This window comes from Drosophila yakuba, chromosome 3R, assembly GCF_016746365.2.
Source record: "Drosophila yakuba strain Tai18E2 chromosome 3R, Prin_Dyak_Tai18E2_2.1, whole genome shotgun sequence".
In the NCBI taxonomy this organism is placed as follows: domain Eukaryota; kingdom Metazoa; phylum Arthropoda; class Insecta; order Diptera; family Drosophilidae; genus Drosophila; species Drosophila yakuba.
This window is the reverse complement of record NC_052530.2, coordinates 12,171,705-12,198,795: the sequence shown is the minus strand read 5'-3', so window position 1 is coordinate 12,198,795 and position 27,091 is coordinate 12,171,705. Positions and strand designations below refer to the sequence as shown.

Genomic DNA, 27,091 nt, shown 5'->3' with positions numbered 1-27,091 from the left:
AACCAAAAAAAAAGCACAGCCTTCTAATGATATTTTGATGTTGTCTCGATGGGTCTTCAATGGGTGTTGGTTGGAAACCCGCAAAATGCGTGTTTTAAATCCAATTTAGACATTATCTAATTTAGGGCATCTCCTCCTGACTGCCTCACTGCCTCACTTGCCTCACTTGCCTCACTTGGCTGACTTGGATGACTTTGCTGACTCTGCTGACTGACTCGAGTCGCTTGGGGGCTCTCGCTTTATGCAAATCTATGGAAATTTCATTATCGCACACCCCTTTGGCTCGGTCGGGAAAACTTTTTACCAAACATGCCCGGCTAAATGCCGTAAATGCTGTAAAAGGCGCCAAAAGATGTAATAAACTCATTTAAACTCATCGCCACCGTTAGACTGTGCTTTTTTCGGCTGTTCCCGGCTTCGGGTTCGGGTTCGAGGGTTTGGGTAATGAAATTTTTGCTAGAGCATCTTTTGCCCTACCAATGATAATATGCAAATGGCCCGGCCCAGTGGGACGTCCTGCCTACCACGACGCCATTCCAATCCACTTCCGAAATACACTCCTACTACGCTCGCTACTCGGACTACTCAGAGTTGGACTAAAGTGAATCTCGGGCCGCGTTTCGTGTTGCAATAATCAAATTTTCTAATTTTTATGGCCCTCTGCGGGCTGACAAAGCGGCGAGTAATGGCCAAAAAGTGAGGCTCACGACCAGGTCTAATTGATTTGGCAGTGGCCGGCATGATTCAACCTTAAGTACTCTTACTTATTTCTGGAGAGGCACAGGCAGCGGCATTTCGGGCGAACTATGGGAGTGGGAATCGCAATGGGAATCGGAATGGAAATGGGAATGGGTATGTTACTCTGGGAGTCGAGGAGCGGAACTTGTGCCTCGTCATGGCCATGGCGACGTCGTCTGCCAGTCTGCTGCTCGCACTGGCCATGATGCGACACTTTTGGCCAGGCTTTTAAAGACTCGACCGCCCCTCTATTCAAAAGACAGTCTCGAAAAAGGGGGAAAAAAGAATGAAATAATACACAGAACTCAAAAGCGCCGTGCTGAAGTTCGCGGCAAAGATGACTGGGCTAAAACTCAAAACAAGAGTGTTCAGATCGCATTCAGATGAGGATTTCATGACACTGAGGAAAAACAGTCACTTTAATATGCGTATTAGATATGAACTTGATCTGTGAAGCACTTACATGCAATGTGATTATTTATTGTTAATAAAACTATCATATTCTGTGCCCAACAGCTTAACTACCTTCAACTATGAATACATGGAATATGGGCTATCATTTTGGCTAGCTACAGTTATTCCCCAAGTCAAGTAACATCAAACATTTTCTCAGTGTAAAACTCTCCTATTTCTGAGGGACGGGGGAGTTTATTTGGAATGCGTAGCTCGCGCGAATCTTTGATCTACATTTGAGTCACTCTGGGCCATTTATCAGTGTGTTCATATCAATAATACTGTATGAATTTCGTATTATGCTGCCTGCTGAGGTGACTCGACACTTTTCGACTTCCAGAGGGCATGGCATACCATGCAGCCCCGCCCATTCCACCATCACCATCACAACCACAACCACTGGCAATGGCATTTTTTTTGAGGCATGACTCGCCAGACAGCGACAAATCCTTGTAATGCCTCGTCTCTGGGCATGTTTCCTCTAGTCGGGCTAATTTCAGCTGTCAGCTTATCGGCCGGGCCGAAAGGAACAAGCCGGCGAGGCGATAAGTTGGCCAACACCTTGGGGCACTTGCAAAATGCAATCTATGAAATCTCCCCGCTTGCGAAATGAAAATGTTTGCCTTTCGAGTACGCGAGCGTCGTGTTGCTGGGATTTGCGTTAGTCCGCTGACAGGGAAACGTCCACGAAGTGTCCGATTTGGGATTGGAATCGTACTGCGAATGGGAATAGGAATCGGAATTGGAATCGGAATCGGGATCCTGCTGGCCCGGTCCGATGTCTTGGCTAATCTCTGGGCCAGGTTGTCGTCTCTATCGGCCAGCGGAATCTATTTGACACTGTCTGGGGTCTGAGGTCTTGGCTTTTGGGTTTTGGTTTTTGGACGCGATGTCGTTGTTGTCTTTCCGCTGCATTTTCGTTTGTCCCCTCAGGGACTTTTTAGCACGCCACACAACAACAAAAAAAGAAGATAAAGATGGGGAGTCGGTTAAAAATGGGGGAAAAGAGAGTGGGGAGGGGGCGTGACAGTTTACATGAAATTACTTTGCATACACATGCATCAAATTAATTACACGATTAATGTTCTCACATGCAAGCCAGTCTGCAAGCCTCTTATGCAAATCTATTTCTCGCGATCATTGCAGCATTTGCATGTCGCTATCTTGATATCTTTTGCCGGCAAGAAAATGATTCCATTGCCTTTCGTGATTTCCCCCCTTGCTCCCCTCCCTTCCGTTTGCATCCCCAGGAATTTGTGTTGGAATTGTGTGAAACATGCCATTTGAATAATTATCTTATTTGCATGGCAGCCCCAGCGAGAAATGCACTCAAGTGCAAATTAAAAGAGGAAAAAATAAGGAAAACTAGAGTCCAAAGTTCTGGAGGCCTGTTTTTTTTTGCTGTTGTTGTTATTTCTCCGACTGGTTAATCTGGGCTGTGTGAGCGAAAAGTTCAAATTGATAGCTCCGAGATTTGTGGAGCAGATAAATCCGATCTCTGCGAAATGCAAAATCGCGTGCAGCTCCATCTGCTCCATTTGCTCCATTTGCTGCATTTCCGCCGGCGTTTTCCTCCTTCAGATACCTATTTTCTTTTTTTGTAATTTTTCGGGGCTGCAGTCGCTACGTTTCCACTGTTTGTGTAACATAATAGCAAAGGCAAACAAATGATAAGTTTGATAGAGTCACAATTGCGCGCCACCGCTGCCTTATCTATTTATTATTTTACCTTACTTATATTCTTGGCTTCTTCGGGGAGCTGAGTAGTTTTTCAGGTAGCTTCTGAATTTTTATTATCAAAATACTAATTTCATTGTTTGCACAAGATTTCCAAATTTCTTTCTTTTTTTTTTTGTTTTGTATTCTCTGCTACGGCAGCCAGTGCTTCAATTTGGCTGTTATCAGCCTATAAATATTTAATCACAGACCTGTACTTTAGGCATTCATTCTCCATTCTCCATTCTCGCTCATGTTTTATTGTTATTTTGGGTTTGAGTTTGGGTTTCGTTGGCTGCTGATAGCGGACAGCATGGGAAGTCAAGATTTTTGGTTAGATAATGGTCACAAGGGAGCTGCAACGCGGCGTATGAGTAATTTGCCGTGTTTGTATCTAAAACAGTTGACTCGCTGTTCTCTGGTTTAGTTTAATTATGTCAAGTGTTTCGACATGAAATTAAAATGTTGCCACTCGAGCTGGAATTTAACTGGAAAATTAATTTGTCATTGCCTGCGGATGTCTGTTGAGTCGAATTCTCAAGATATGATAGCAGTCGGCCTGAAATGTGCGTAATTATTGGTGTTTAATTAAAATACTGATAGCCGATGACTTAGGCGCTGATTAATATGGAATTATTGTGTGAATAAAGAACTAAATAAATGTGATAGTGAGATGTGAGGTGAACATTTTGCACGAGAGCTTACCGCCTTTAATTTCAATAAACTTCAAGCAAACTCGAACAAACTTAAAGCCTTTTGTCTGGCTGAGTGTACACAATAATTGTGTGTAATTAACTTGCCATTTGATTGAAATTATACCCCGCACACACACTTACAGACACACACTCGCACAACCATTCATTCATTTGTGGAAAATTCTTAGTAAAGCAATTTGCCTGCCAAAAGTGATGGCTGTGCTGCCAAGGGGGCGAACGATTTCAGTCAGCCATATTGAATTGTTCGGGCTGTGCCAAGGAGTTTTGCACCTCCACTGGCTTTAATTAAAAATTCAACCCCCCAAACAAAATGGCTCACACACATGAACACACAGTTTACAGCTTGAGCAAATTTGAAAAACAATTAAATGCCATGCGCGCAATTAAATACACAAAAGGTGGCAACAGCGAAAAAGGGGAGTATTGGGCTGAACACAGGGAAAAATCATCGAAAGTTGGAAAAGGGGGAAAAGGGGGGAAAGGGGGGAAAAGGGGGGAAAAGTGGAAAAGGGTGGAGCAGCTGCTGCTCAAGTGGCACACACTCACACACACAGACACTTAGGCACACTTAGGGTTGGGGTGGTTATATACCGTTAATTAAGCAGCCTGCTAACAGAAACCCAACGCCAAAGAGTCTTCAGACCGAGAGCATTCCGGATTGTGGAGGGCCTTGTGGCTAAAACCAAAACCTAAGCCAAAACAACAAACATGACACAAACAGACAAACAAAAGCTTTTGTTGCCCCAGAACAACAACGGCAAATCCATCAAAACAAACAGCCAGGAGGGATTGTTCCGAGGATTGGGACTGGGATTGGGCTAGGGCTTCAGCTTGGGGTTTGGGCTCAACTTCCACTCGCTGCCACTCACTTTTCCACATCGAGCATTTCCCATCCGCCCCGCAAATACTGCGAAACCAGAAACCGCACGGAAAAACTTTCATTCGCAGCGGCCGTGTAAAAAGGATTTAATTATTTGCTCTAAGGATATGCTCATCCGATGGGGGAGAAAATTTGTTCCTGCGTGTTTGCCAACAAATAGAAAAAATATGCTTCACGTCCACTTGGCAGGGTGTTCGGCAAACGAAATCAAACAAAATTACAGGACTATCTGCACAGAGGAAAATTATTACTTACAGATTAATTTATTTCCAGATATAGGTAGCAGCAATCGAAATTTCTCAATGCAAGATCAAATATCTTGAGTGAAATGACATCTATAAGATACAGATTTGGTTTAGGGAGTTCCAGTTTGTTTTTTCGAAAGTGATAAATGCTATTTTTTAACTAATACCTCTCCCTTTCCCAGCTTAGCTGCAGTTTGGATTTTAAATTGTGAAATGCGCCCGAGGCAAAGGCCTAATCCCAGACCCAAGCCCAAACTCAAACTGGGATTGGGATTGCAGCCGCGGGTTAGGCTTAGACTTACCCCCGAGAACCCTCTCCCGAATGTCAATTGCAGGATATACGCCGTCGGGCAATTACGGCCCGTACGAAAAGTATAAAGAAGGACGGGAAATCTCTGCGTGTGCCACGCCCACATTGAAAGGGAAAACTTCCCACGCACCGAAAACTGAGTTACGAGCCGTAATTTGATTGTTTTGCTTTACTTTTCGATGGGACTTGAGTTTGAGAGGGCTGGGTTCCGAAACTGTTGATTGTAGTGATTACCCGGCCAGGAGCTGTGACAGAGATTTTACCAAATTACAGGGCTCCATGGAAATTGCATGTTTTGACTTTTGGGTGGAACGCAGCACGACACGCGTCGATACTCGTTCGACGACTACTGCCCATTCCAGCAGCAATTATCTCCCGCAGCTGAGCCGACTTAGCCAAGTCATTTGGAAAGTTCTCAGACTGACCGCAAGTCAAACTTCTCGCCAGCGTAATGAAGTGAGCGAGATCCAAAACAATTGAGCAAAGTTATTCTATGCTTCAGCAATTTGTGTGGTGCACTGTGAGGAAAAGGAGATGGGTTGTGGGAAATCGTAAAAGGAGATGAGTGGTGGGAAATCGTACTCTGAAGTATTTCTCCCAAGAGCAACCATGATTTTGATAGACTGCATGGTCACACTGGGCTCCTTCGCTGCTAACAGTGTGACCATAATACAATAAAAAGCAAAAGCAAACAAATTCTTGCCTATGAACTTCTTTCCAACGCTCTGCTCTCAGTGTAAACTTTGATGGCCCTGGTGGTCGTAACTTTTTTTATGACTCACTTGGCCCTAGAAATTTGCGGTTGTTGTCTCGGTTGCCCATCTACACTTGCGCTCGCCCAATTGTCACTACTCCACTCCAGATATCATCAAAAATTTAGCAAGACGAGCGGTCGGAGAGGGCATTAAATAAATAATTTAGCTCCGCCAGGTAAACGAAAATTGTTTCTTGATCATTTTAATGCACCCAAAGGGCCGCTCCGCCCCAAAAAAAAGCCAAAAAAACTTTTCACGATGAGGGAGCATTACGTGACGTGGAAATGGAATTGGGGTTAGATGGGTGAACCCCCTCGTTTCGCTTTCATTAATATTAAAAGCAGTCCCCAGCATGGGCGCTCATCATTTGAATAAAAACCGATATTTGTTAATAATTGTCGCAGGACATGCGAAAGGAATTCGATAGCTTAATTTGTGGAGCGGGCCATCGGCTAATTGAAAATGTAATTAAAGCACGCATCGATTGGCCGGATCCTCTTCAAGGAGCACGCCAGGCATTTTGGCCAACACTCGGCGGTGTTCCGAGCCTCTCAGCTCCCAGTAATTGGAGCCACCTTCACAGGGCCCAAACCGCCAAAAAAAAGTAAAGAAGTAATATTGAAAAAATGAAACAGAACCCAGGCAAAGTGTGCGGCAAGTGTGAAAGATGCGAGCAAGTCCAGAAGACTTGGCCCAGACCATCAAGCCTATCAAATTTCACCGACTCCGCTTGGGAAAGTTGTTGTTTTGCTCTCTTTGGGCCGCAGCTCTGTTTTTTATGGCCATTTTATTTGATTTCGGCTGGCTAATTAAATAGTTCCATTTTGGCCGACGGTCAGTCCAAAGTTGTTATGTTTTGTTGTGTTTTGTCTATGTCTTTGTCTTTGTTTATAAGCCATAAAAGCAACGACAATTGCTACAATTGCATGCGGTTTCAGCGGCTTTATCGCGGCCGTTTATGGTGGAAATTGTTTATGCGACTATCAAGAGACACCTTATGGCTCATAAAGTGGAGGGATGGGTTTGGATTGGATTGGATTGGATCGGATTTGCTGGGCTAGGAGTGTTTAAAATGCAGACGGTGTTGTCTAATTATTAATAGATTTGCGGCTGCGAGTGTGTTTGAAATGGAAAGTAGGCAGAAAAGCAGGAACCTGCCATCCCCTGGAACTTGGCCAAGTCTCGTAATCTAACCTAAGCTATATATTATAATCCCGATGCCTGTGGTCAAGCTAGTCCCCTAAAAGTTCATTGCTCTCCGAGCTATCTATTAAATCAAATACATTCGGCCATAACAATTATACAAAGCAAACAAGCTACAAATTGTCTATAGCAGGGCGCTATTAATATGCGATTTAACAAATATTTAGCGAAAACACAAGCAATGTGTGCCCCGAATTCGAAATGAATCGCAAATGCGACGAATCACATATATATTTCATTGTATTCGAAAGTCAAGAATTTTTACGAGCTTGGGAAAATAATAATTTTATGGCTAAAAATTGTAGCTTGCACGTGCATGAAATTAATGCGAACCGCTTTGTGTATTTTCGTTATTAGCAGAATTTAAATTGCTCTTCGATCGATTTCGATCGCTGAATACCTGGTACGTTGACATTTTTGGTTTCTGCATAAGTTTTTCTCCGCCGATATTTCTTTTTTTGCTTCCCGGTTTATTTTGTTTTAGCAGCGTTTAATATGCCATCGTTGTCGCTGGCCTGTTGTCCATTGCCGATGACGATGACTATGGCGGTGGCGATGGCGATGGCGATGGCGATGTTGATGATGATGGAGATGGAGACGAGTTGATTCTACTCCTAGTTAGAAGACGGCCAGATCGCCAGAGCCAGTCGCTGCATATTAATTTGATAACTTATATATACTCTCGTACAATATACATGTATATCTAGCTATATTTATTTCTGCACACGACGTTGTCTGCCCGCTTGTCGTTTCGTTGTGGCTCAGTTTGGTTTTGCTTTTGGTTTGGTTTTGTATTTTGCTCTAGGCCTAGGCCACGACAATCTTGAACATTTGTTTGTCCACAATATGGCCAGGCCATGGCACTTTTGACAACTTGACAGTCGTGCAGACAGACTGGGAAGAAGGGGGACTTATAGCCAGGCCAGGAGACGGAAGAATCCGGCCAAGACGGGGCTGGCAATGTCTGCCTTTGGCATTGGCCATGGCTGTACCGTCTGGCGCATTTAATGGCCAGGCGTGTCAATTTAAAGCGACATTTATAACCAATTTGTAATCAATTCTAACAATCAGCCAACGCATGCCCCACACTCCTCACTCTCCCCCCGTTCCTTTCTATTCCTATTTATATTTCGTACTGAATTTACTTATTCATATGCCATGATTTATTCTCCACTTGCAGCGGCCGCCGAGCTCATCGCTGTCCTACGGCGGCGCAATGAACGACGACGCCCGATCGCCGGGCGCTGGTAGTACTCCCGGTCCACTGTCACAGCAGCCACCTGCCCTAGATACATCAGACCCTGGTAAGTTCAGCCCCAAATCTAAAACAAATATGTTGTCTTTTGAGCTAAGATCTGAAACATCATTAGAGTTGCAGCAGGTGGTGAGAGAAGGGCACCATTTCTAAAAGAAAAACCCATCTGACTGATATGAAACTTGGGATGAGGCCACGTTGTTAGCATACTTACAAGAAACTAAGCTTATTTTCATTTAGATATGCAGGAAATCTATTATATCAGAAATTACTTGTAATCATACCACGCAAAACTCGAGCTGATTCTAGCCAGTTTCGATCTGCTTAATCCCTATAATCGCTATTGAATGTGTTACACACTTCACACCTCTTGAGGCGGCTGTCTCCCACTTTTGATTATGTTGTTTGCCGCAGTTTCAAGTGCCGCCAAAGCTTTTCGAACAAGTTCGCCGCGTAAGCGTACAACAACTTGACAAAAGAGTAACAACAACCACGCGCACCAACAACGAACAACCAACAGCCAACAACCAAGAGGCTGGAGAAGAAACAACAACTTCTCCTAGGGACAGCCCTCGGATCTGCGGCTTTTGAGGCCCTAGACTGCCTGTCTTGGAGATCCGAACCTGGAGCCCAGTGGACGACCCACCACTCCAAACTCCAAGCTCCACTTCAGCCTGCAAAGAGTTTTATGTGTATTTTTTAGTATTTTCCCCACACTCCCTCCCCTCCCCCACCTCCTTGTTGTTGTTGCTTTTTCAATATTTTTTCGAGTGCGACTGACTTTGCACTTGGCGCTTCTTTTTGAAGATCTCGTGTGAAGGTGAGGTGAGGGATTGTCAGAGGGGGGAAGGCAGGTGAATTATTTATGGTGATAGGCAAAAATAATATTTTGTTTCTGTGTTTTTATTTCCTCGGAGAGCGCAAGTGCGTTGTTTTCCCCTTTGTTTGTATGGCGGCAGCGAAAAAAACAAAAGCCCTGGCCAAAACAGCTCTCGAAAAAGACACTCTGGGCCACTCGTCGTTTGCTCTCGAGAAAATGAGAAAAAAATATGGAAAAAACGAATATTGAGTGGGGGCCCCAAGGTGATAATGCAGTTTCACTGCTAAAAGAATTGGGACACTGAAAACAAAACCCTGCAGGCCAAATTACCATATGGAAAAATGATAAGCTGAAAGGACAAAGCAATTTAAAGTATAAAAAGCTGAACATATTTTGTATGGCTGCAACTATTTTTTCACGTGTAATCGAGGGAGGGGTTTGAAGAGTGCTCCACAGAGTTGGAGGCGTTCCGCAGCCAATCCATTGACGTTGACGTCAAATTCGAAAAAAACTTTAAAGCGCGCCGAACAGCAACTTTAACGTTTCTGTGTGAGTTCCACCGATATGTGAGTATATATGCACGTACATCGAAAATATATATATACTCTCTGTATGGTCGTGTGTGCGCGCCATTTTGATTGATTTATCTACACGTCGCTTGACTTTGTAGACAAATTAAATTTCGGCATAGTTCGAGTTGTGCACTCCCGAGCACTCAATAGAAATTATCTACAGTTGAATAATTTCTAGCAGCGCGCAAAATTTCCATGTTAATTTCGGGACCGCAGCTTCCACTCTCCCTCCCCTCCTGGTTTCCCCTGGTTTTCCGAGCGATAAGAAAATGGCAAGCCCCACCCCTCCCCGCTTTTCCACTTCCCCACTTCTCTACTTTCCTACTATCCTACTGCCATTCGGCGTCTGTGGGAAATTTGCGTCGCGTATTTCGGGCGTAGCAAATAGATATTTTCCACATTTTAAGTAGACAAGGCAACGGAGGGCGGTGGAATGCGGTTGCCAAGAATAAGTATTTATTCTCCGAGCTGCAGAAATTCCACTGCAGAGGAAAAGGCACTGCGACCGGGGGAAAGGGAATATTTTTCTGTCGTAATTTTATGCACGAATTCGTAAAATGTTATTCAAATGGAAAATGTGATTTTTATCAATTTTGACAGGAATTTCATGCCCCAGCCGAGAGCACAAAGAAAAGTAAGGAGGGCAAAAAAAAAAAGAAAAAAAACCAGCAGAGAGCTGAGAGCTGAGTGCACAAGGATGCGCATCCTGAAAATTTCCATGAATTGTGCGAGGAGCGGTGGTCATGGGAAAGGGAAAAGGGGTCATGCCCCCGAGGAACTTAAAGATACTTTTCGAATTTAATTATAGGTGTATTCGAAATCTCCGCGCTGCTAGATAGATTTCCCCATAAAACCCAACATACTTTAACTGACAGCCGCAGACCCTGTAATTACACACACACACAACACCCTCATCAACTTCGCTTGGAGTTCAATTAAAAATATTTTTCCAAAGTGACGAGCTAATGTGGCGTTAAAGAGCCAAACGATACTCAAATTTAAAGCCCAATCTGTTTATTTACACGGCGAAATTGACGAGTCGTCAAGTGTCGTGCTTAAATGCAAATCAAAACGAGATCAGCCGTGGGGTCAGGGAAATAAAATTGGAAATGAAAATAAACACGGCCAACGGGTGGTCCTTCAGCAACCCCTTGGCATTCGGCGATAAAAAGGAACCCCTCTCCCTGCGCCACTGACATTGATTGAAAATGCTGCGTGACGTAAATTAACTTTCATGGGGGTTGGGTCGAGAAGTGCGTGTTATCCTTTCCGCTCGGGAAGTTTCGTCAAGCCGCAAGACCCACACAATTGCCAATTGTTACAATTTTAAAACATATCCTTCTCACAAACTCCTGCTCGCAAATCAGAGAGGGGAGGGATGGATGGCAGCTTGTTTTTGTCACTGCGGCATTTAAATCCTACCCGACCTTGTGTGAAGTGCACTTATTTACTTTTTTCTCATTTTTGTTGTTTTGTGTTTGTAGCCCAACTAAGGCGATTATCTTTGGCCGATGCCCTGTTGTTCTAGCTTATTTACATTGATGGAATGGGTTTCGCAACAGCAACAAGAGGCACAACAATAACAGGAAGCTCTAACTCTGCTTTGTTATCTTACCACGCACAATTAGACAATTTCCATTTCCATTTCCATTTGGGTCTTTCCCTCAGCGTTGACAGTTTTTCTCAGGCATTTCGCCCTGGGACTTTTCTCTGTCTTTTGTGATGTGAAAGCATTTTCCTAACTCGCTCGCTCACTCCACCCACTTTTAATTGTGTTTTCTGCTTTGTTTTGGGAAAGGAAGTAAACTCGCTTCGAGGCTCTTTTGTATATTTTAGTTTCTTTTAGTTCTTATGAATCACTGGATATCTTATGAAGTTGTAAAATCCTTATTTAATAATTTACATCATTAAATGCGCTCTAGAACTCCCTTTCGCATTCAGATGACATCCAATCATAATTCACACCCCATATTATCTGCTGATCCATCTTTTTAGCGTTCCCACAACTTTTTAACTCTTTTGTCAAAATGCTGACACGAATCTCCCAGCCCAGAGCCCAGACAGCGATCGACAAAAAATGAAATTAAAATTTTACGCATTAACGAAAACGAAGAAAAAACCTTTTGTGCGGAGCTGGCAGAAATTGCCCATATCTGTGCGGGGTTATCTTTCTGGCATAGAACATAGGAATAGGCATATTCATATTCCTGATTCGGAATAGGAATCCCTAACCCCTAGAATCCGGCAAAACGTGCCAGACCAGCTGCTGCACGTTTGGGATTCCGCTCGGGTTGATTCGCATTCGCACTCGTAAAAATTGAAACAGAAATGCGATGTTTCATAATGAGGACTTGGCTGAGGGGAAATGTGTGTGTGGCAATAGTCGGGGGACCAGGACCAACGAGGAGAGCTTATGTAACATTACGTCAAACGGCACAAAGGGCAATACATCTTCATCCCCTAAATAAAAAACATAAAAACCTAAAACAGCAAACTCAACGAGTGACGGGACTTGTTCTTATTTTACAATGAAAATTTACGAACTGACTGTTGCTTTTTTCCTCCGATGCGCGGTACTGTGTGGTGTGGTGTGGTGCGGTGCGGCGCATTATCATATTTCTGGGCCGACACGCCAATGAATAGAATGCGCATCGAATTTCCCGGCAGTCAGGCCGGGATCTTCCCGGGGTAACCCTCACATCAACGGAATCATCAACACCAGCACTGGGAGTTCCTGAAATTTTCTGAAGGATGAGGCGGAAGGTCGCCCGGAGTTGACAAACAAGCAACACCAAAAAAGACTTTGAGGGTTGCTCAAACTCCCGAATTTCCGAATTCCCCGATTTCCAAACAAAATGCAAACTTCCGTGCCGTGCCGTGCCGTCTCTGTCGCTCGTATACCCATCTCTTTCGCTGGGAATCGCGTTTCATGGGTGGTCGCTTTTGACTTGAAATTTGTCTAGCTTTACACTTATCGTCGTAATATAGTTATGGATCTGCCACACTGGCGGTTGCATAAATTAGTAACAGCCGGACGAACACTCAAGCCATCAAGTGATAAGTCGGCGAGCGAGATGGCCATACCGCTTGAGAGAGAGACAGACAGACGGAGAGATAAGTATTTTTTGTGTTTTTTTGCTTTTTTGTTAATTTCTGTCCCCCCGCATTAACCTCAATGCTATTCATTTTCAAGGAAACATTAAAAGCCATGTACTCCCGACTTTTATTATTCATTATTTTCGCATTCATTTCGGTGTCTCGCTGTCTCGCTGTCTCTTTGAACTGCATCCGCGAAAGAGAGGGGCATACGGCAGGCGAAAGAGATGGCAGGATGGTGGCGTGCCATTAATAGAGCTATCAAGTGCCGTATGCTGCTGATGACAGTGGCGGAGCTTATCAAGCTGCCAGTTTTGCAGTTTTGCAGTTTAAAACTGCATTTCTCAACACACAAATCACAAATCACTGCGCGGCATGCAATCTCTCACACAAATCATTTCATTTTTGCCCGACGAAGCCAAGTGTCATTAGCGTCACACGTCCCGATCTCGTTCCCGATGCCAATCCCGATCTGCCCCACCGCCCCACTGCCCTACCGCCCCATGCTCTTAATGCCCCATGGTGGTGCCAAGTGTTTATTAGTACGAGGCATTTATCAGCAATTATAATTATACGGCTCTTTCTCTCTTGGAGCTCAAGTGTGTGTACGAGTGTGTGCTGTGAGCCCTGACGACCTCTCGTTTTCGCTGAAACCAGAATCAATGAGATACGCCGGAGATGGCAACCAAATCAGATCATTTATATTTCGAAAACAATGTGATATGAAATGGTTAATAAGAAATTGTTAAAGCAACAGGAACTTCAGATAACTACAAATTTAAATTACTTAAATATGCATAGTGCAGTGGACCTATTCGCAAGGACTCCACTGTATGCTAAATGCTTTTTAAATGCCCAGCCAGGCAAATTAAGCAGCTCATGCTTTGGGCAGGCTAGCCGACAACCTCTCGACCGGCCACGCCCACTACCGGCATTATCCACGACCCCCTTAAAGAGGAGGCCTTGTTTTCGGTTTGTTCGCTTCGGAAACAAAGCCACCGAAACACCGAAGATATTACAGAGAGAGAAATCGGTATACAAAGTGGTACTTCAATTTTGATTAAGTGGAAAACTTAAGAATGATTTTAATGATGTTTGGATATCCTTCAGGTTATAGTAGAATGTATATTGTATCTGATAATACTAAGACATACTTTATGTCGCTGTGTACTCTGCGCCCACTGACCGCAGTGGGCGTGGCAGCAGCCCCTCCCCCAATCGCCCCCCGCCCAGTTTCCGTAGGCAAACATTCAATGACAAATTATGCGCCTTGTGGCTGAATGATGGGCGTGGTCGGTCGGCGGTTCTGTGCTCACCTGACCAACTCGGCCTCTCGGTTTTGTTTCGTTCGGTTTCGTTTTGTTTTGTTATGCCACCTACTAACTTAACTTGGCTAACGAACCACCCACCCCCTGCCCTGCCCTGTTCTGCCCCTGCCAAGAAGAAGGAACCGCCCACCTGGTTGGAGCGTGTCGAGGGCGTTTTGTGAGGAAATTTTGACATTTTGTAATGCGTCCTCGGCTGCCCTCGAAAAAAAGGAAATTATCTAGCGTCAACAGGAGGAAAATTGTGCCACAAAATGGTTAGGGAAAATTGTGTAGAAAATTGTGGTAAATATAGGTGTATTTATATATACATTTTCTGGCCCGACGGTGTGGAAATTGTAGGTTAGCCTACCCTAATGATAAACGACATTAGCGAGCGTGGAAAACGAGAGGGAAACTCAAGGGGGTCGATGAAATGGACTTCTGGGCGATGCAAATTGTCTGATAAACGTCTTGATCACGAGGGCAAGGAACCAGAGATGATCATTGAACCGTCTGCAATTTTGAGTCATCTCAGTGGCAATTGTCTCCGGTCCGCGAAATAAAGTAAGAATCAGCACAAAGAAATGCGAAATGCAAAATGCGGAATTTCTGGGGCTTGTAAGCCCCATCTGCACCCCCCACCCCTCAAAAACACACCCACTGAGCGAAGGAGATGTATACACACATGTGTCTTGGGCTAAATTTAAACAACTTTTTCGCCCGGCCATATAACGCTTTCAATGGAAAAATATCTTTTGTAGCGCCAAATGGCGCCGTGGCACAAAAGTTCCATTTCGTACTTATACTCTTGTGCCTTTCATTCTTATTTCGGTTATTCGGTAATTTTTTTTTGCGAAACCATTCGGTTGCAGACTCTTCAAATATTCATTGAGTTTGACTAAAAGGCCAGGCCAACCCACGGCCATTTCATTAGCCCGGTGAAGTTGGCCCCAAAAAAAAACATATGGAGCAGTGACAGAGCCGGAGAAATGGGGAGCGAACCGGAGCTCCTCTTCACATTTAAATGCGCACATAATTTCTAATTTGTGCGTCTAATTTATGGGCTTCGAGTGGCAGCGAGTGGCAGCGAGAGACCCCAAAAACTTAGCACAACAAACTTGCCAATTTAACGGGCGCCCAACCAGAAAAAGAAAATACTCAAGTGAAATAAAAGAAAAGCGAGTAGAGTGGCGGTAGAGTAGAGCGAACTGAAGTGAAAGCTGGCGGCAAAAAGTTTTCCTCATTTCGCACTTGTACGCCCAGAAATAAGAAATAAATAAAGCCATTTCTTCTAATATACAAAAAGCCTCGAATGGGAAAATTACTTTTTTATAAGGAGCCAGTCCCCCTCTCTGCTCTCTCTGCTCCTTGGAGAAAAGGGAAAGTATCCACCCACCCAAGGCCACACCTTGATTCAGAGGGTGGGTGGTTAGGAGGTTGGGTGGGGTGCAAGTACATTGCCAAACATTGCCTAATTTGGAATTGCCTATGAAATGTGCATTAGAATAACTAGAATCTACTACCAAAGTGTCACCCTTCGCAAAAGCGAAAGCGAAGGGAAAAAACCCCCCAAAAAGGTGTGTAATAAAAACAAATGTCTGTCGTTTGTTTATATCAGGCAGGCGGCAATTTCTTTGGGCGGAAAAGTTGCGTATTACTTCTCTTTTTTTTCTTTTGGCGTTGTCTCTGAGTCTGTGAGCAAAACCCTTTGCAAACACACCTGGTGTGGTCCAGAAACGGAAAAAACAGGAAAAAACAGATATATATATAGTGGGAGGGGCAGGGAAACACGCACATCGATTGCTCAAAGGGCAAAAAATCGAACTAAATTTTACGACATAAACATAAATTTTATGACAGCCCAGAAAGTAGTAAACGCCCGAGTCGGGAAACCGGGAAAAGGAAATCAATTTTATGCGCTCTGGCCAGAAGTAAGAACAACAAATGTTGGGAGGGGGGTGCCCCATCAAAGCTTCGGGCCAGAGATCTATAAAATCTATGTGAGAACTATTAAAAAGTCGTAAAAAGAAACTATGAGCGGGTTGGGGGCCTGCGTTCTGTGGGTGAGTGTTGGCCTTTGGCGGTCGTAAAGTCGCCAATAGAGATTTATTTCTGGCTTATCGCCTGGGAAATGGCGTAAAAACAATCGCACCGAACGGCATTAATAATGCCATTACAAGTGTATTGTCATAATTGTCCTTGGTCATCAACGGCAGGCCTCCGAGCAATTAGGTCGCTCCGACTTCCAGTGCATTATGTTCCTGTATATTTGTATCTTTGTTTCGGGCCCTAATGTAAACGCATTTAAACGCAATTACTTTTCACCCAACGTGTGTGAGTTGGTTGTGTCTTTGGTGTTGGCCAGGCCAACACGTACCAAAGCCATTTCGGCTTTGAGCTGGCCTCAGCTCTTCGGCTGATGATGATGATTGCCGGCGTGGCTTCGAGTGTCGTCATAAAGATCTTTTATCAAAACGTTAATGGATTGACTCATACAAAACACTCTCTATCCCTTTGTGCACCGCAAGAAATTAAGTGGCAGGGGTCAATACAAGAAACTCTAGAAGTAATGCCTTAGCTCTAAAATGAATTTAGCAGCTAAAAATATTCATGAATCACCATTTCTTTCGAAAATAATTGAGAGAAAATTTACAATAGCTTTTAAAGGGCCTATTTAAATCATGTGCTGCTGTAAGGGCATTTCTTTTCAGTGTACTCTTGCGTGCACTTTTGTGTGCATAGGGCTTACACGTGTCTGTTGGCCGAGTTTTTGGGACAATTGCAGCGGCCTCAGCTCTTCGGCTCGTATAATATGTAATGTAAAGTTAATGAAATGCTTCACTATGCCCCGCCCCCCGCTTATCTACACTGAAACTGTTATTAATTATAGGCGCACCCTAATTTGCTGCTAGTGCGGGTATCATTTGGAGTCCCCAAAGTCGTCAGAATGTGCTGAAAGCCTATATTAATTGCATTTTAATGAAACACAATAAGGAAACTTTGCGGCCTCGGGCCAGAACCCTTTTCCCTTCTCATTCCAGGGAATCTAGATCTATAATAAGATCCTAACGGCCCGATACGAGCCTAGTTGTTAATGATATGGTAAATGCCCGGCTCCTTGGAGAGTTTTGGTTGTGAAAAGATTAACCGGCCTGCGAAATAGCACTATATCTCTATACCTGGTTGGTTGGATGTTATTGGTCGGACGGACTACCGACTACCGACTACCACAAATGAAATTAAATATTCGAGGCGGTGCAAAAAATGCATTAAAACAAATGCGAAAAAAATGTGGAGCTCTGCGGTTGGCGCATTTGTTGTTTTCATTGCATTATCAGGCGCCGTGACAAGAAAAAATACACGAAAAAAAAGTCAGCAAATAAATAAAACATGCATGAGCAGCGGCTTATATAGCACATCTGTCTCTCTGTGTGTGTGTGTGTGTGTAGGTGCATTGTTGCTGATAAAAAATTCATTAATTCATATACAAAATGCAATTAAGCGCAGTGGCTGCCACAATAAAAGCACGAAATCACTGATGGCCGACTAAAAAAATGGAGAGCGCCATCTAAAGAGCTGTCGATAGTTGGGATACCCTCATTAGATCGATTGGCTTTATACGTATTTATTTCCTTATCTCATATATCAACTCCATTGCACCGAATAGTATTAGCCTAGAAAATTAGTCTATCAGCTTAATAAACATCTGCTTCAAATGGAACTTTCTCTTGGCATGCAAAACGCAAATACCTGACGGTATTCCAGGGTATCAAAGAGAAAAGTGCTGCATAAATAAAATAGTGGGCGGCGTGGCGGTGGGGGGTGTGGCGGTGGATAACAGCAAACGCAGCAGTTAAATTAACAAATTGCATGCATATTTTAATAAAATAAATATTTTAATAAGATTAAACTATAATGCAGCCAAATGTCAAAGTAGCGCGTTGCACATTCCCCAGCGGATAACAGAGAAAGAAATTTGAATAAAAAACTGATTGCTCTGTTTTATGTAGGCATATTTTTTTGGTTTTTTTGTACGCTGGTGTTTAATTTATGCGGTTTTCAATTACCCTTTTGATATGAATTAATGACCGCATACAATGCATAATCCTGGGGCAGCATATCGCGCACTCCGCTCGCTGCTCACATAATTTAATTAAACATTTTGTGGCAGGTGGGTGGTTGTGGATGGGGGTGTGGGTGTGGGTGTGGGTGCTATAGGTGGGCTATCATGTTGCACTTGTCTCTATCCGCAAGATCCGCACCCATTCCACTCGCCTTTCATTTGCCAATGGCTTTGTGTTGCATGTTGCTGCTGCAACATTCCTGCAACAACTCCAGCAACTGCAGCAACTGCAACAACAACTGCGCCACGAGCAACAACATTCTTTTGTTGCTCGCTGGGGCAGCAAAATTTCATGCCTGTGTAAACTATTTGTCGACAATTTTGTCTGCTACAAAAGTCCGCATGCCACAAGACCAGACCGTGGTCTATCCGCCAAAGACCTCCACTCTTCGAATCGAGAGGAAAATCCATGGACATGGAGCGATGTGGCCAAGACCAAAGCGTTGAAGCGCACGCCGCCGGCACGAACACGCTCAGCCTTTTGGCCCTGGCCAATTGCCGCTCTAATGACTCCGCTCCCGAGTGCCCAAGTGGCCAAGTGGCCAAGTGCTGCCTGCTGCCTGCCAAACTCAATTCGCTGCCAATCAAGTGCAACTTTCCAGGCGCATGCAAAGTACATAAACAATGATGCAAATCAATGGCTGCACTCAGCGAAAAGTATGACACAAGATTCCTATTTCAACTTTCTAAAAATAATCTTGAATAGAGTTCCTAGACTAGTAAGAAAGCTTGAGTAAATTGCTAGTAGACCTCAGTAATATGAAGGTACCTACAATGGGCTACGAATAAGATGAAGTCACGTTTGCATGTCTTCTACGGCAATATATCAGTTTTCTCTGCATGTACTGCTATCAGTCTAGAGGCAGGGACTCGGCGGAGGTTACCCTTCTTATCGCCAATGAAAAGTTTGGCGCGTTTAAAGTAAGTTTACGTGTAGCACGGCAAAGTGCATTGATAAGCAGTGCACCCCGTGCACCCCGTGCACCACCCCACCACCCCCGCGCCAACGCATCTTGGCCTTTTGCTGATTAGTCGATCAATGTTCGGTCTGAACGGAATCAAGCTTTTAAATATGCAAAAAGCAGAGGTGGAAAAAGAATATACATGCGGCGGCATTAAGAGCTCTTAAGAGCAGCGAACCAGTTTTGGACCCTGCCCCTGCCCCTGCTCCATGCCCCTGCCCCATGCCCCTTGCCCTTTTCTCTTGGCCAACTCCCCGAACTCCTTGGCCAGCGCCATTATGGCTCATTATCGCCCCGAGCAACACAACATCTTACAGTATGCTGATGAGTTTTTTGGCCATTCTAATAGGAAAAGGCCCGAGCTAATTTATAAATATCTGGACGGAGAACAAAATAAAAATGAAAAGCAAAAAAAACAAGAGAGAACGCTATAGTCGAGTTCCCCGACTATCTGATACCCGTTACTCAGCTAGTGTAAGTGCGAAGGACAGTTTTTGGCGGTTTGTGGGCGTTAGAGTGGGCGTGGCCAAAAGTTTTTTGGCAAATAGATAGAAATTTACAAGACTAATACAAAAATGAAAAAATATCAAAACATTTTTCAAAAGTGTGGGCGTGGCAGCTTTGGGCGGTTTGTGGGCGTTAGAGTGGGCGTGGCCAAAAGTTTTTTAGCAAATAGATAGAAATTTACAAGACTAATACAAATATGAAAAAATATCGAAACATTTTTCAAAAGTGTGGGCGTGGCAGCTTTGGGCGGTTTGTGGGCGTTAGAGTGGGCGTGGCAAAAAGTTTTTTTGCAAATCGATAGAAATTTACAAGACCAATACAAAAATGAAAAAATATTAAAACATTTTTCAAAAATGTGGGCGTGGCAGTTTTGGGCGGTTTGTGGGCGTTAGAGTGGGCGTGGCAACCTGAATCGACAAACTTGCGCTGCGTCTATGTCCCTGGAGTCTGTATACTTAATCTCAACTTTCTAGCTTTTGTAGGTCCTGAGATCTCGACGTTCATACGGACAGACGGACAGACGGACAGACGGACAGACGGACGGACAGACGGACATGGCCAAATCGACTCGGCTATTGATCCTGATCAAGAATATATATACTTTATATGGTCGGAAACGCTTCCTTCTGCCTGTTACATACTTTTCAACGAATCTAGTATACCCTTTTACTCTACGAGTAACGGGTATAAAAAGAAAAAAGGGAAAAAGGGAAAGCACCACCGCCTCTGCGGTGGTTTGTTCATTAAACGACTGCCACGCCCACCAATGGGCCTGTTCATTAATTGTTGACAATGATTACCTGGCCAGCAGAGAAGAAGCTGAAAAGAGACGAAGACGAAACGAATCGAAATGAAATGAGACTAAGGCAAAAACCCTCCACTCTCGAGGCGAATGCAATTTCAATTTTCAACGACAGGTGATAAATAAATCGAAACGCATCGAATTGAAAGCAGCAGCAGCAGCAGCGGTGGCATCGGCAATCGATTCGTTGCGTTGCGAATGAAATTGCGCCATATTTGGGCGTTATTTGTGGCCAGAATCTCCAGGTGGAGAAGGAAAGGGGTGGAGGCACCAGGATGGACTGGGCAGTAAACCAGCCCAAACGGGGCAGCACTCGAATCCAATCCACAGAGAAGACTCCTGGAGCTCCGAGTGGAAGTCAAAGTCCGATTCGAGACTGAGGCGTTGGCAATGAGCGTCGAAGGCATTTAATTGCCACCGCGGCATTTTGACGTCTACGCATCAGGGAGAAGGGATGCACAGAGAGAAAATGCCCAGCAATAAGGAAATACAATTATAAAAGATAAACACACTATTAAAAAGAAGATAACCAACATATTTCAAATTACTATTACATATATCAGAGAGTTTTCTACTATTATAAAATAGCTGGGTTTGCAGAACTTCAAGAGCTATATAGTACATTTTTCTCTCTGATTGGACAACAAAAGAGACGGAAACAGAGCAGCAGACAGAGATGGCGACACAGGAGACCCAAGAAGACTTTTTCGAAAAGGTGTTTTGTCGCCAGTCCGCCAATGCTACCTCCAATTGAGTGCGAATTGGCATTTCATTTGGCGCATTTGGCATTTTCGGGGCGCGTTGATCATTTAGCCGTGTTTAGTGTCCGTCGTTGTTGCGCTTTTTAATTTCGTTTTCTGATCGGCAGGAAAAAACCACAAAAAAAAACACAAAACAACGAGAGAAACAGAGCCACAACAACACAAATGATTTAAGATGTTCGACTGTCAGTGGTGACAACATTGACAGTAAAATTATTTCTACGCGCTGCAGAAGGTTAATTATCGTTGATTTATTTACAACGAACTAAAAAAATAAAAACAAACTCCAGCTGGGTCATACAATTAAAATGAAAATCCGGCTTACGTTACAGCAAACGGAAATAGGGAAGAATTCGATGGGATATCAGCTTTTAGGGCTTAATTTGTTTTGGGAAAACGAATAAAATTCGAACTGACTGCAAATGCTTACGGACTTAAAATTGCCATAAAATGTCACAAAAAAATCACTTGAAGAAATTAAAAAAAAAATAATAATTTATTGAAATATAATGCGTGCAAATAAAATGCGGCAAAAAAGATAAAACACGGCAAAATTAAGAGCGAAAAAAGAAACAAAAAAGTTTACCATGACAGCCATAAATAATTAACAATACAAAAAGAGATGAAGCAGCAGAAGAGTATTCTGCGTTAATTTGCATTTTTGTTTTGTGATAACAAAAGCGTAAAAATAAGCGAAAAAGTTCAACAATTTCAGCAGGAACAAACATGGCAAACCGCAGGCAAAATTAAAACACGAGCACAATGTAAAAATATTAAATTAACATTAACAGGGAAATGAAAGCGGTTAGCGTGGGTGAGAATGTCCATATGCATACGTGTGTGGGCGCTTGTCAAAGTGAATTTAAAATAATTATTGCACATTATGCGCCGCAATGCGTATTAAATTAAATGCTGCACAATAATAAAATTAATCAGGCACCAAACCAAAAAAATTATGCTACATAAACGCGGCAGGAAAACCAAAAATTGCAGCAAGTTGGCAAACAAAAGCCAAACAAAAACCTGCACAAAAACTATATTGTTCAATAGCAGCAACAATAAAACGCACGTAATTAAGCGTTTTAATGCTTCGTTTTTGGATAAGGGGGTACGGGGGTTGGGTAAACATGAACAGGAAATATATCTGAGTTTTTAATACCCCATATGAAAATGGTACACCTGCCCAGAATGTTTACTGATTTGGTTTTCATTTGAAGAAGAAACTAAATTATCCAATGCCATGCAAATCACTTACGTAGAAAGTTCAGAAAGGAGTATATACCCTTTCTCATAAATCCACAAATTAGCTGTGCTTAGTGGTTAGTCACAAATTGCAATTCATTGATAATTACTATAATTAATTGAAATTAATTCACATTCCCACTCTCTTCTCGTTGCAGATGGTAAGTTCTTATCATCACTCAATCCTTCAGAACTAACATATGATGGTAAGTCGCATTCCACATTAAGTCATTTAACACTTCTATATCAGTAGCTATATGAGTATAGAGTAGATGGATAGTCGTAACTTTAAGATACAGCCAGTTGTACACAAGTAGATCTGAGGCGAAACACGTGCTGCCCTTCGGTTCGCACATCAATCAAAATTTGGCCGATGGCCAAGGGCATCGATATAGATCGGTGCCTTAGTTCCTTAGTTCCTGGGTATCTGGGTTGGGTCCCTTGATGTGCTCCACGGTATTGATGGACTTGATGGGCTCTTTGATGTCTGTCACTAATCCTGTTCGCGATCACGTTCCTGCCCGGTCCACGCCCACTTTGCTCACGGCTGCGGCTTCCTGTTTCTGCGATCTTTTAAAATGAGAAATTTCTTTTTAATTTAGACTTAAACAGACTGCGCACCGGACAGCTGATAAAAAATCATTATAAAGTTAAATTTTAATTAAAAACTACAATCGATTAAAGGGGCGATGGGATGGGGATGGGAATAGGGACGAAATACTGTCTGCGGCTCATAAATTGAACATCGGCGGTCTCCGCAGCTTTCAACGTGCATGTGGACCACGCCCACTGAAAAAAAACAGAAAACTTAAAAAATACAACAGCCGACAGATGATGATGATGAACTTGTGCCAATTTTTGCGCTGCGAAAATCAGTGGCAGTTTTGATGATGTCCGATGTCCGATGTCTGATGTCCGATGTCCGAGGGCCGATAGTCGCGGCATTATGGCATTATATAAGCGCATTTCGCTTTCATTAATGAACATGAGGCAAAAACGAATGGTCGAGCGACCGGCACGTGAATTGAAATTTGATTTATGATCGGCGAGCGGCCCTCCATGTGGGGCTTTTCTTTCTGTATTCTGTATGTTCTGCACTCTGTGTTTTTTATTTTTTTATTTTTTCTTTGCCGGCTAAGCAGCCTCCTCTGGGTCGTAAAGTCGCAGGCCAGGATGCAGTTTTCCCCTCTTTATGATGCGTTAAATTGAGGAATGGCGTGCCAGAGCATTTAAATCGTTAAGAGGCAAGTGCAGGGCCGGTCAAAAGTAACTCACATTCGATTGTTTTTCCTGCACATGAAAAAATGGGGTGTATCTGAGAGCCAGTTGATCTCTGGAGCAAGCATTGACCATAGCCTAACCTATGAGAGTAATATTTAGAATTGTTTATGATTTGTTATTTGCCATATATGACTACTTTAAATTAGTTATTCTCATTCGGTTGTTTCATACATATTCCCAATATCATCATCAAGAGAAAACCTCATCGATGTCCGATTTATGCACTATCTTTTCGCCAGTGTGAACCGAAGTTCGAAAGACCCAGTAACCTACAAAACAGGGCTTTATTTTAGGCTGGCCGAAAGGAGAGCACAGCCAAAAGTGTAATTTGTATTATTTCCTTGGGCGGCAAAGGCGGGGGGCGTGCCCTCGAGGGCGGGGGCGGTGGCGTTGGCGTTGGCGGATGGCAAACAGCCGTGGGCCATGGCCAAGAGCAGAAAGAGACAGCAAGGGGCAGCAGGAGACAGAGAGAGAGACAGAGAGAGAGACAGCGAGCGGGCGTTTAAGCACAACTTTAAATAATCGTCTGTCAGAACTGTCAAACAAGCCGGCAAGCGCTAGAATTAATGGCACACTGGCAGTGCGAGGGAGAGGGAGAGGGGCCGACCGCCGCAGAGGGAGACAGCTGCAATTTGTTTAGCCCTGCGCAGGCGCAAAGCGTCCGTTGAACCTGCAATCCGGGGCACACTCGTATTCGTAGCCCGGCATATGGCTGTGCATGTGTATGTGTGTGTGTGAGTGTATGTGGAGCACAAGTTGAATTATTGTTTCTGCACTTTTTTTTCGCTTTTAGCGCAGTCGCAGCGAGTTAAAAACAATGCCATTGCCATGGCGGTACTTTATCAAATGCCCCGTCTCTTTCCATTTGTGCGAGGCCGTCTCTTTCCCGCTCACTCACTCCCGTATACTGGTATAGCCCTCTCTTTCGGCATGTGTTTGTGTGTAAAATTAATGTTGTTGCGCCGCAGCGGGCGAACTTTCAACTGTTGCTGCTGCTGCTGTTGCTGCTGTTGGCTCAAGATGAAAAATTATTGCTTTTAATTTATTGCATAAACAAAGGCTACACCATTGGAATAAAAATGTCTGGCTGTGTGTGTGTCTGTGTGTAAGTCTGCGCGAGTGTAACGGTTCTCAAGGTCATAGGCGAAAGAGACAGCAACTGGGGGCTTTCCCCGGCTTCGCTGCCAACTGTCAAAAATGATTTAGTAGTTCAAAGCCGCGTTTTGCGTCTGCTGCAAAAGTGCGAAAATATATGTGAGGGCAGCGGACGTCCGACAGCAGCTGTCAAATGCAAATACAACGCAGCAGCAGCAGCAACATCGCAACAGTAACAGCAACAACAGCAACATCACACGTTTTGACAACAAATTTTGACAGTTTAGCAAAGGTCACGCGGAAAGTAAAAGTTGACAGGCCTAGAGGTGTGTGTGCGTGTTCGAGTTGATGGTGTGGTCAGAAAAAATAAAGGGGGTGTGTGTGTGCGAGTGTGTGTGAGTGTGTATTTGATAGATTGACATCATCATTCGGCCATTCATTCACTTGTCAGGAGCACAGTTAGCGAAGCACTGAAACATTAGTTTTTTATAGTTCATTGAGCCAGCTGAAAAGCGAGAGCGAATCATTGACAGCCGGCCACAATAAACTGACAAATCAAAATCAAAAACAAACCAAATTAGCTAGTCATAAAAGCGTCTGAAGTGAGCGAATAGCCATCGAAATGGCAACTGTTGATAGATCATTTGGAATAAAACACAAAATACGACGCAGACGCGTCGTGATTTATGGCATTTGATAAATGAGAATTTAATAAATTTTTAGCTTATTTGGATTTTTAATTTTTATTTCATTTTTTTTTTGTTGACTTTTAGTGCGAACGGCAATTAAAACGTTTGTGTTTGAGCCAGCAGACAAATTGTGGCGCTCGAATCGATAGATTAACGGGGTCTTAATGTTGTTTGATGGGGTCTCACTTTTTTCTGTATCGCCTGGGATTCGAGTTTCTTTATTTTCGATTTTATTTGCCGTGCCATCAATTAGCCAAAATAGCGCCGATTTAGCGCTTAAGCCTTAAATCAATTTAATGAAAACTATATGCCAAATTGGCTGTCAAACAAAGGAGACATATTCCCAAGTTTCTTGAGATCTAAAAGCACTGGAATTCGCATTAACATTGTATTCTCTCTGTGCACAACTCACTTGGAGCATTACTTTCGCCAAATTGAATACCCAAACCGTTTAAGTCACTTTCTTTGATGCTCTGGCTCATCATAATTCCTCGACAGTCACCGAAAGACCGAAAGTTCTTTAGCCAGACGCAACCCACATAAATCCAGAGGTCCCTCCCAACTTTGTTGTCCTCGTGAATTATGCATGCAACAAATTGTATAAAAATTTCTGCAACTTTACGTTGTTACGTGCAGAAATTTGGAAATCAAGCGAAGCGAACCCCAGAAATTTGAGGAGCACTTGTCGAGGGTAAATACATACATGTGTATGTACAAACGTAGCAGAGGCAAAAACCGAAAAGGACCAAAGGACTTGCAGGACTTCAGTCCCTGGTCGCTGGTTTTTCCGGCTTAGCCCAAGTCAACCCCCAGAGGATATGCTCAAATATTTATTTTTTTTTTGTTTTTGCTCTCCGCTCGGCGTTTACAAAGTGATTACTTCTGTTTAAAAATTGATGTCTCGATGTTGGACACGTTTTCAATTTCCAGCGAAATGGCGCGTGCTGCTACTGCCGCTTTTCCCCGCAAAACAAACTTACAGGTGCCGGATACACTTCCCATCGACTCTGATGAGGAGGCTCGGATCGAAATTGTCAAAAGAAATTCCTTAAATGACTTTGTCAAGTCGTTAAAAGCGAACACCATTTGGTGTCGCTCTCTATTTTGTTTTTATTTTATTTGGTGTCTCGTTTGGCTTTAATCACCGATTGCTGTCATGTCCGAGTTGAATGGCAATTAAATGGTCTACGACTCGTTAAATCATTCATGATTAACTCACTTCAGCTCCCTGTCCTTGAAGATTTAGTGCCGTTGAATATCGTTAAAGATATGCCTCACATTTCGGATCGGAAAACTGAAAACTGAAAAGCAGACGAACTGCTGTCGCATAATCGATGAACTTTGATTGGCACTCATAAAACCCAAGCCCATCAACCGGTTGTGCTTTTCTCCAAATAGTAGTAGCATAATGGCATATTATAAATTGCCGCCAGCCAAAAAGGGAACTTGGCACAAAAGTCGGTTGGCTTCGCTGGGCCCAAATGGCTTTTTAATTTGGTCAACGAAAACGGGTTGGAAAATGTTTGCCGAAGCGTTGTTTGTTTTTTGTGTCTGCGGGTTTGA

General features: G+C 43.5%; 1 protein-coding gene across 5 annotated transcripts in view; it reads left to right on the top strand.

Annotated features, from left to right (window-relative positions):
- Positions 1–27,091, top strand: part of LOC6536526 (homeobox protein homothorax) — a 137,740-nt gene that overhangs the window by 73,189 nt on the left and 37,460 nt on the right. For 4 of the 5 annotated variants that reach the window (XM_039376385.1, XM_002097066.4, XM_039376384.2 and 1 more), the window contains 2 exons: positions 8,197–8,320; positions 22,622–22,669. In XM_039376385.1, the coding sequence (XP_039232319.1) occupies positions 8,197–8,320; positions 22,622–22,669 (172 nt within the window). The remainder of the gene's footprint in view (positions 1–8,196; positions 8,321–22,621; positions 22,670–27,091) is intronic. The other variant, XM_015192317.3, reaches the window with a different exon arrangement.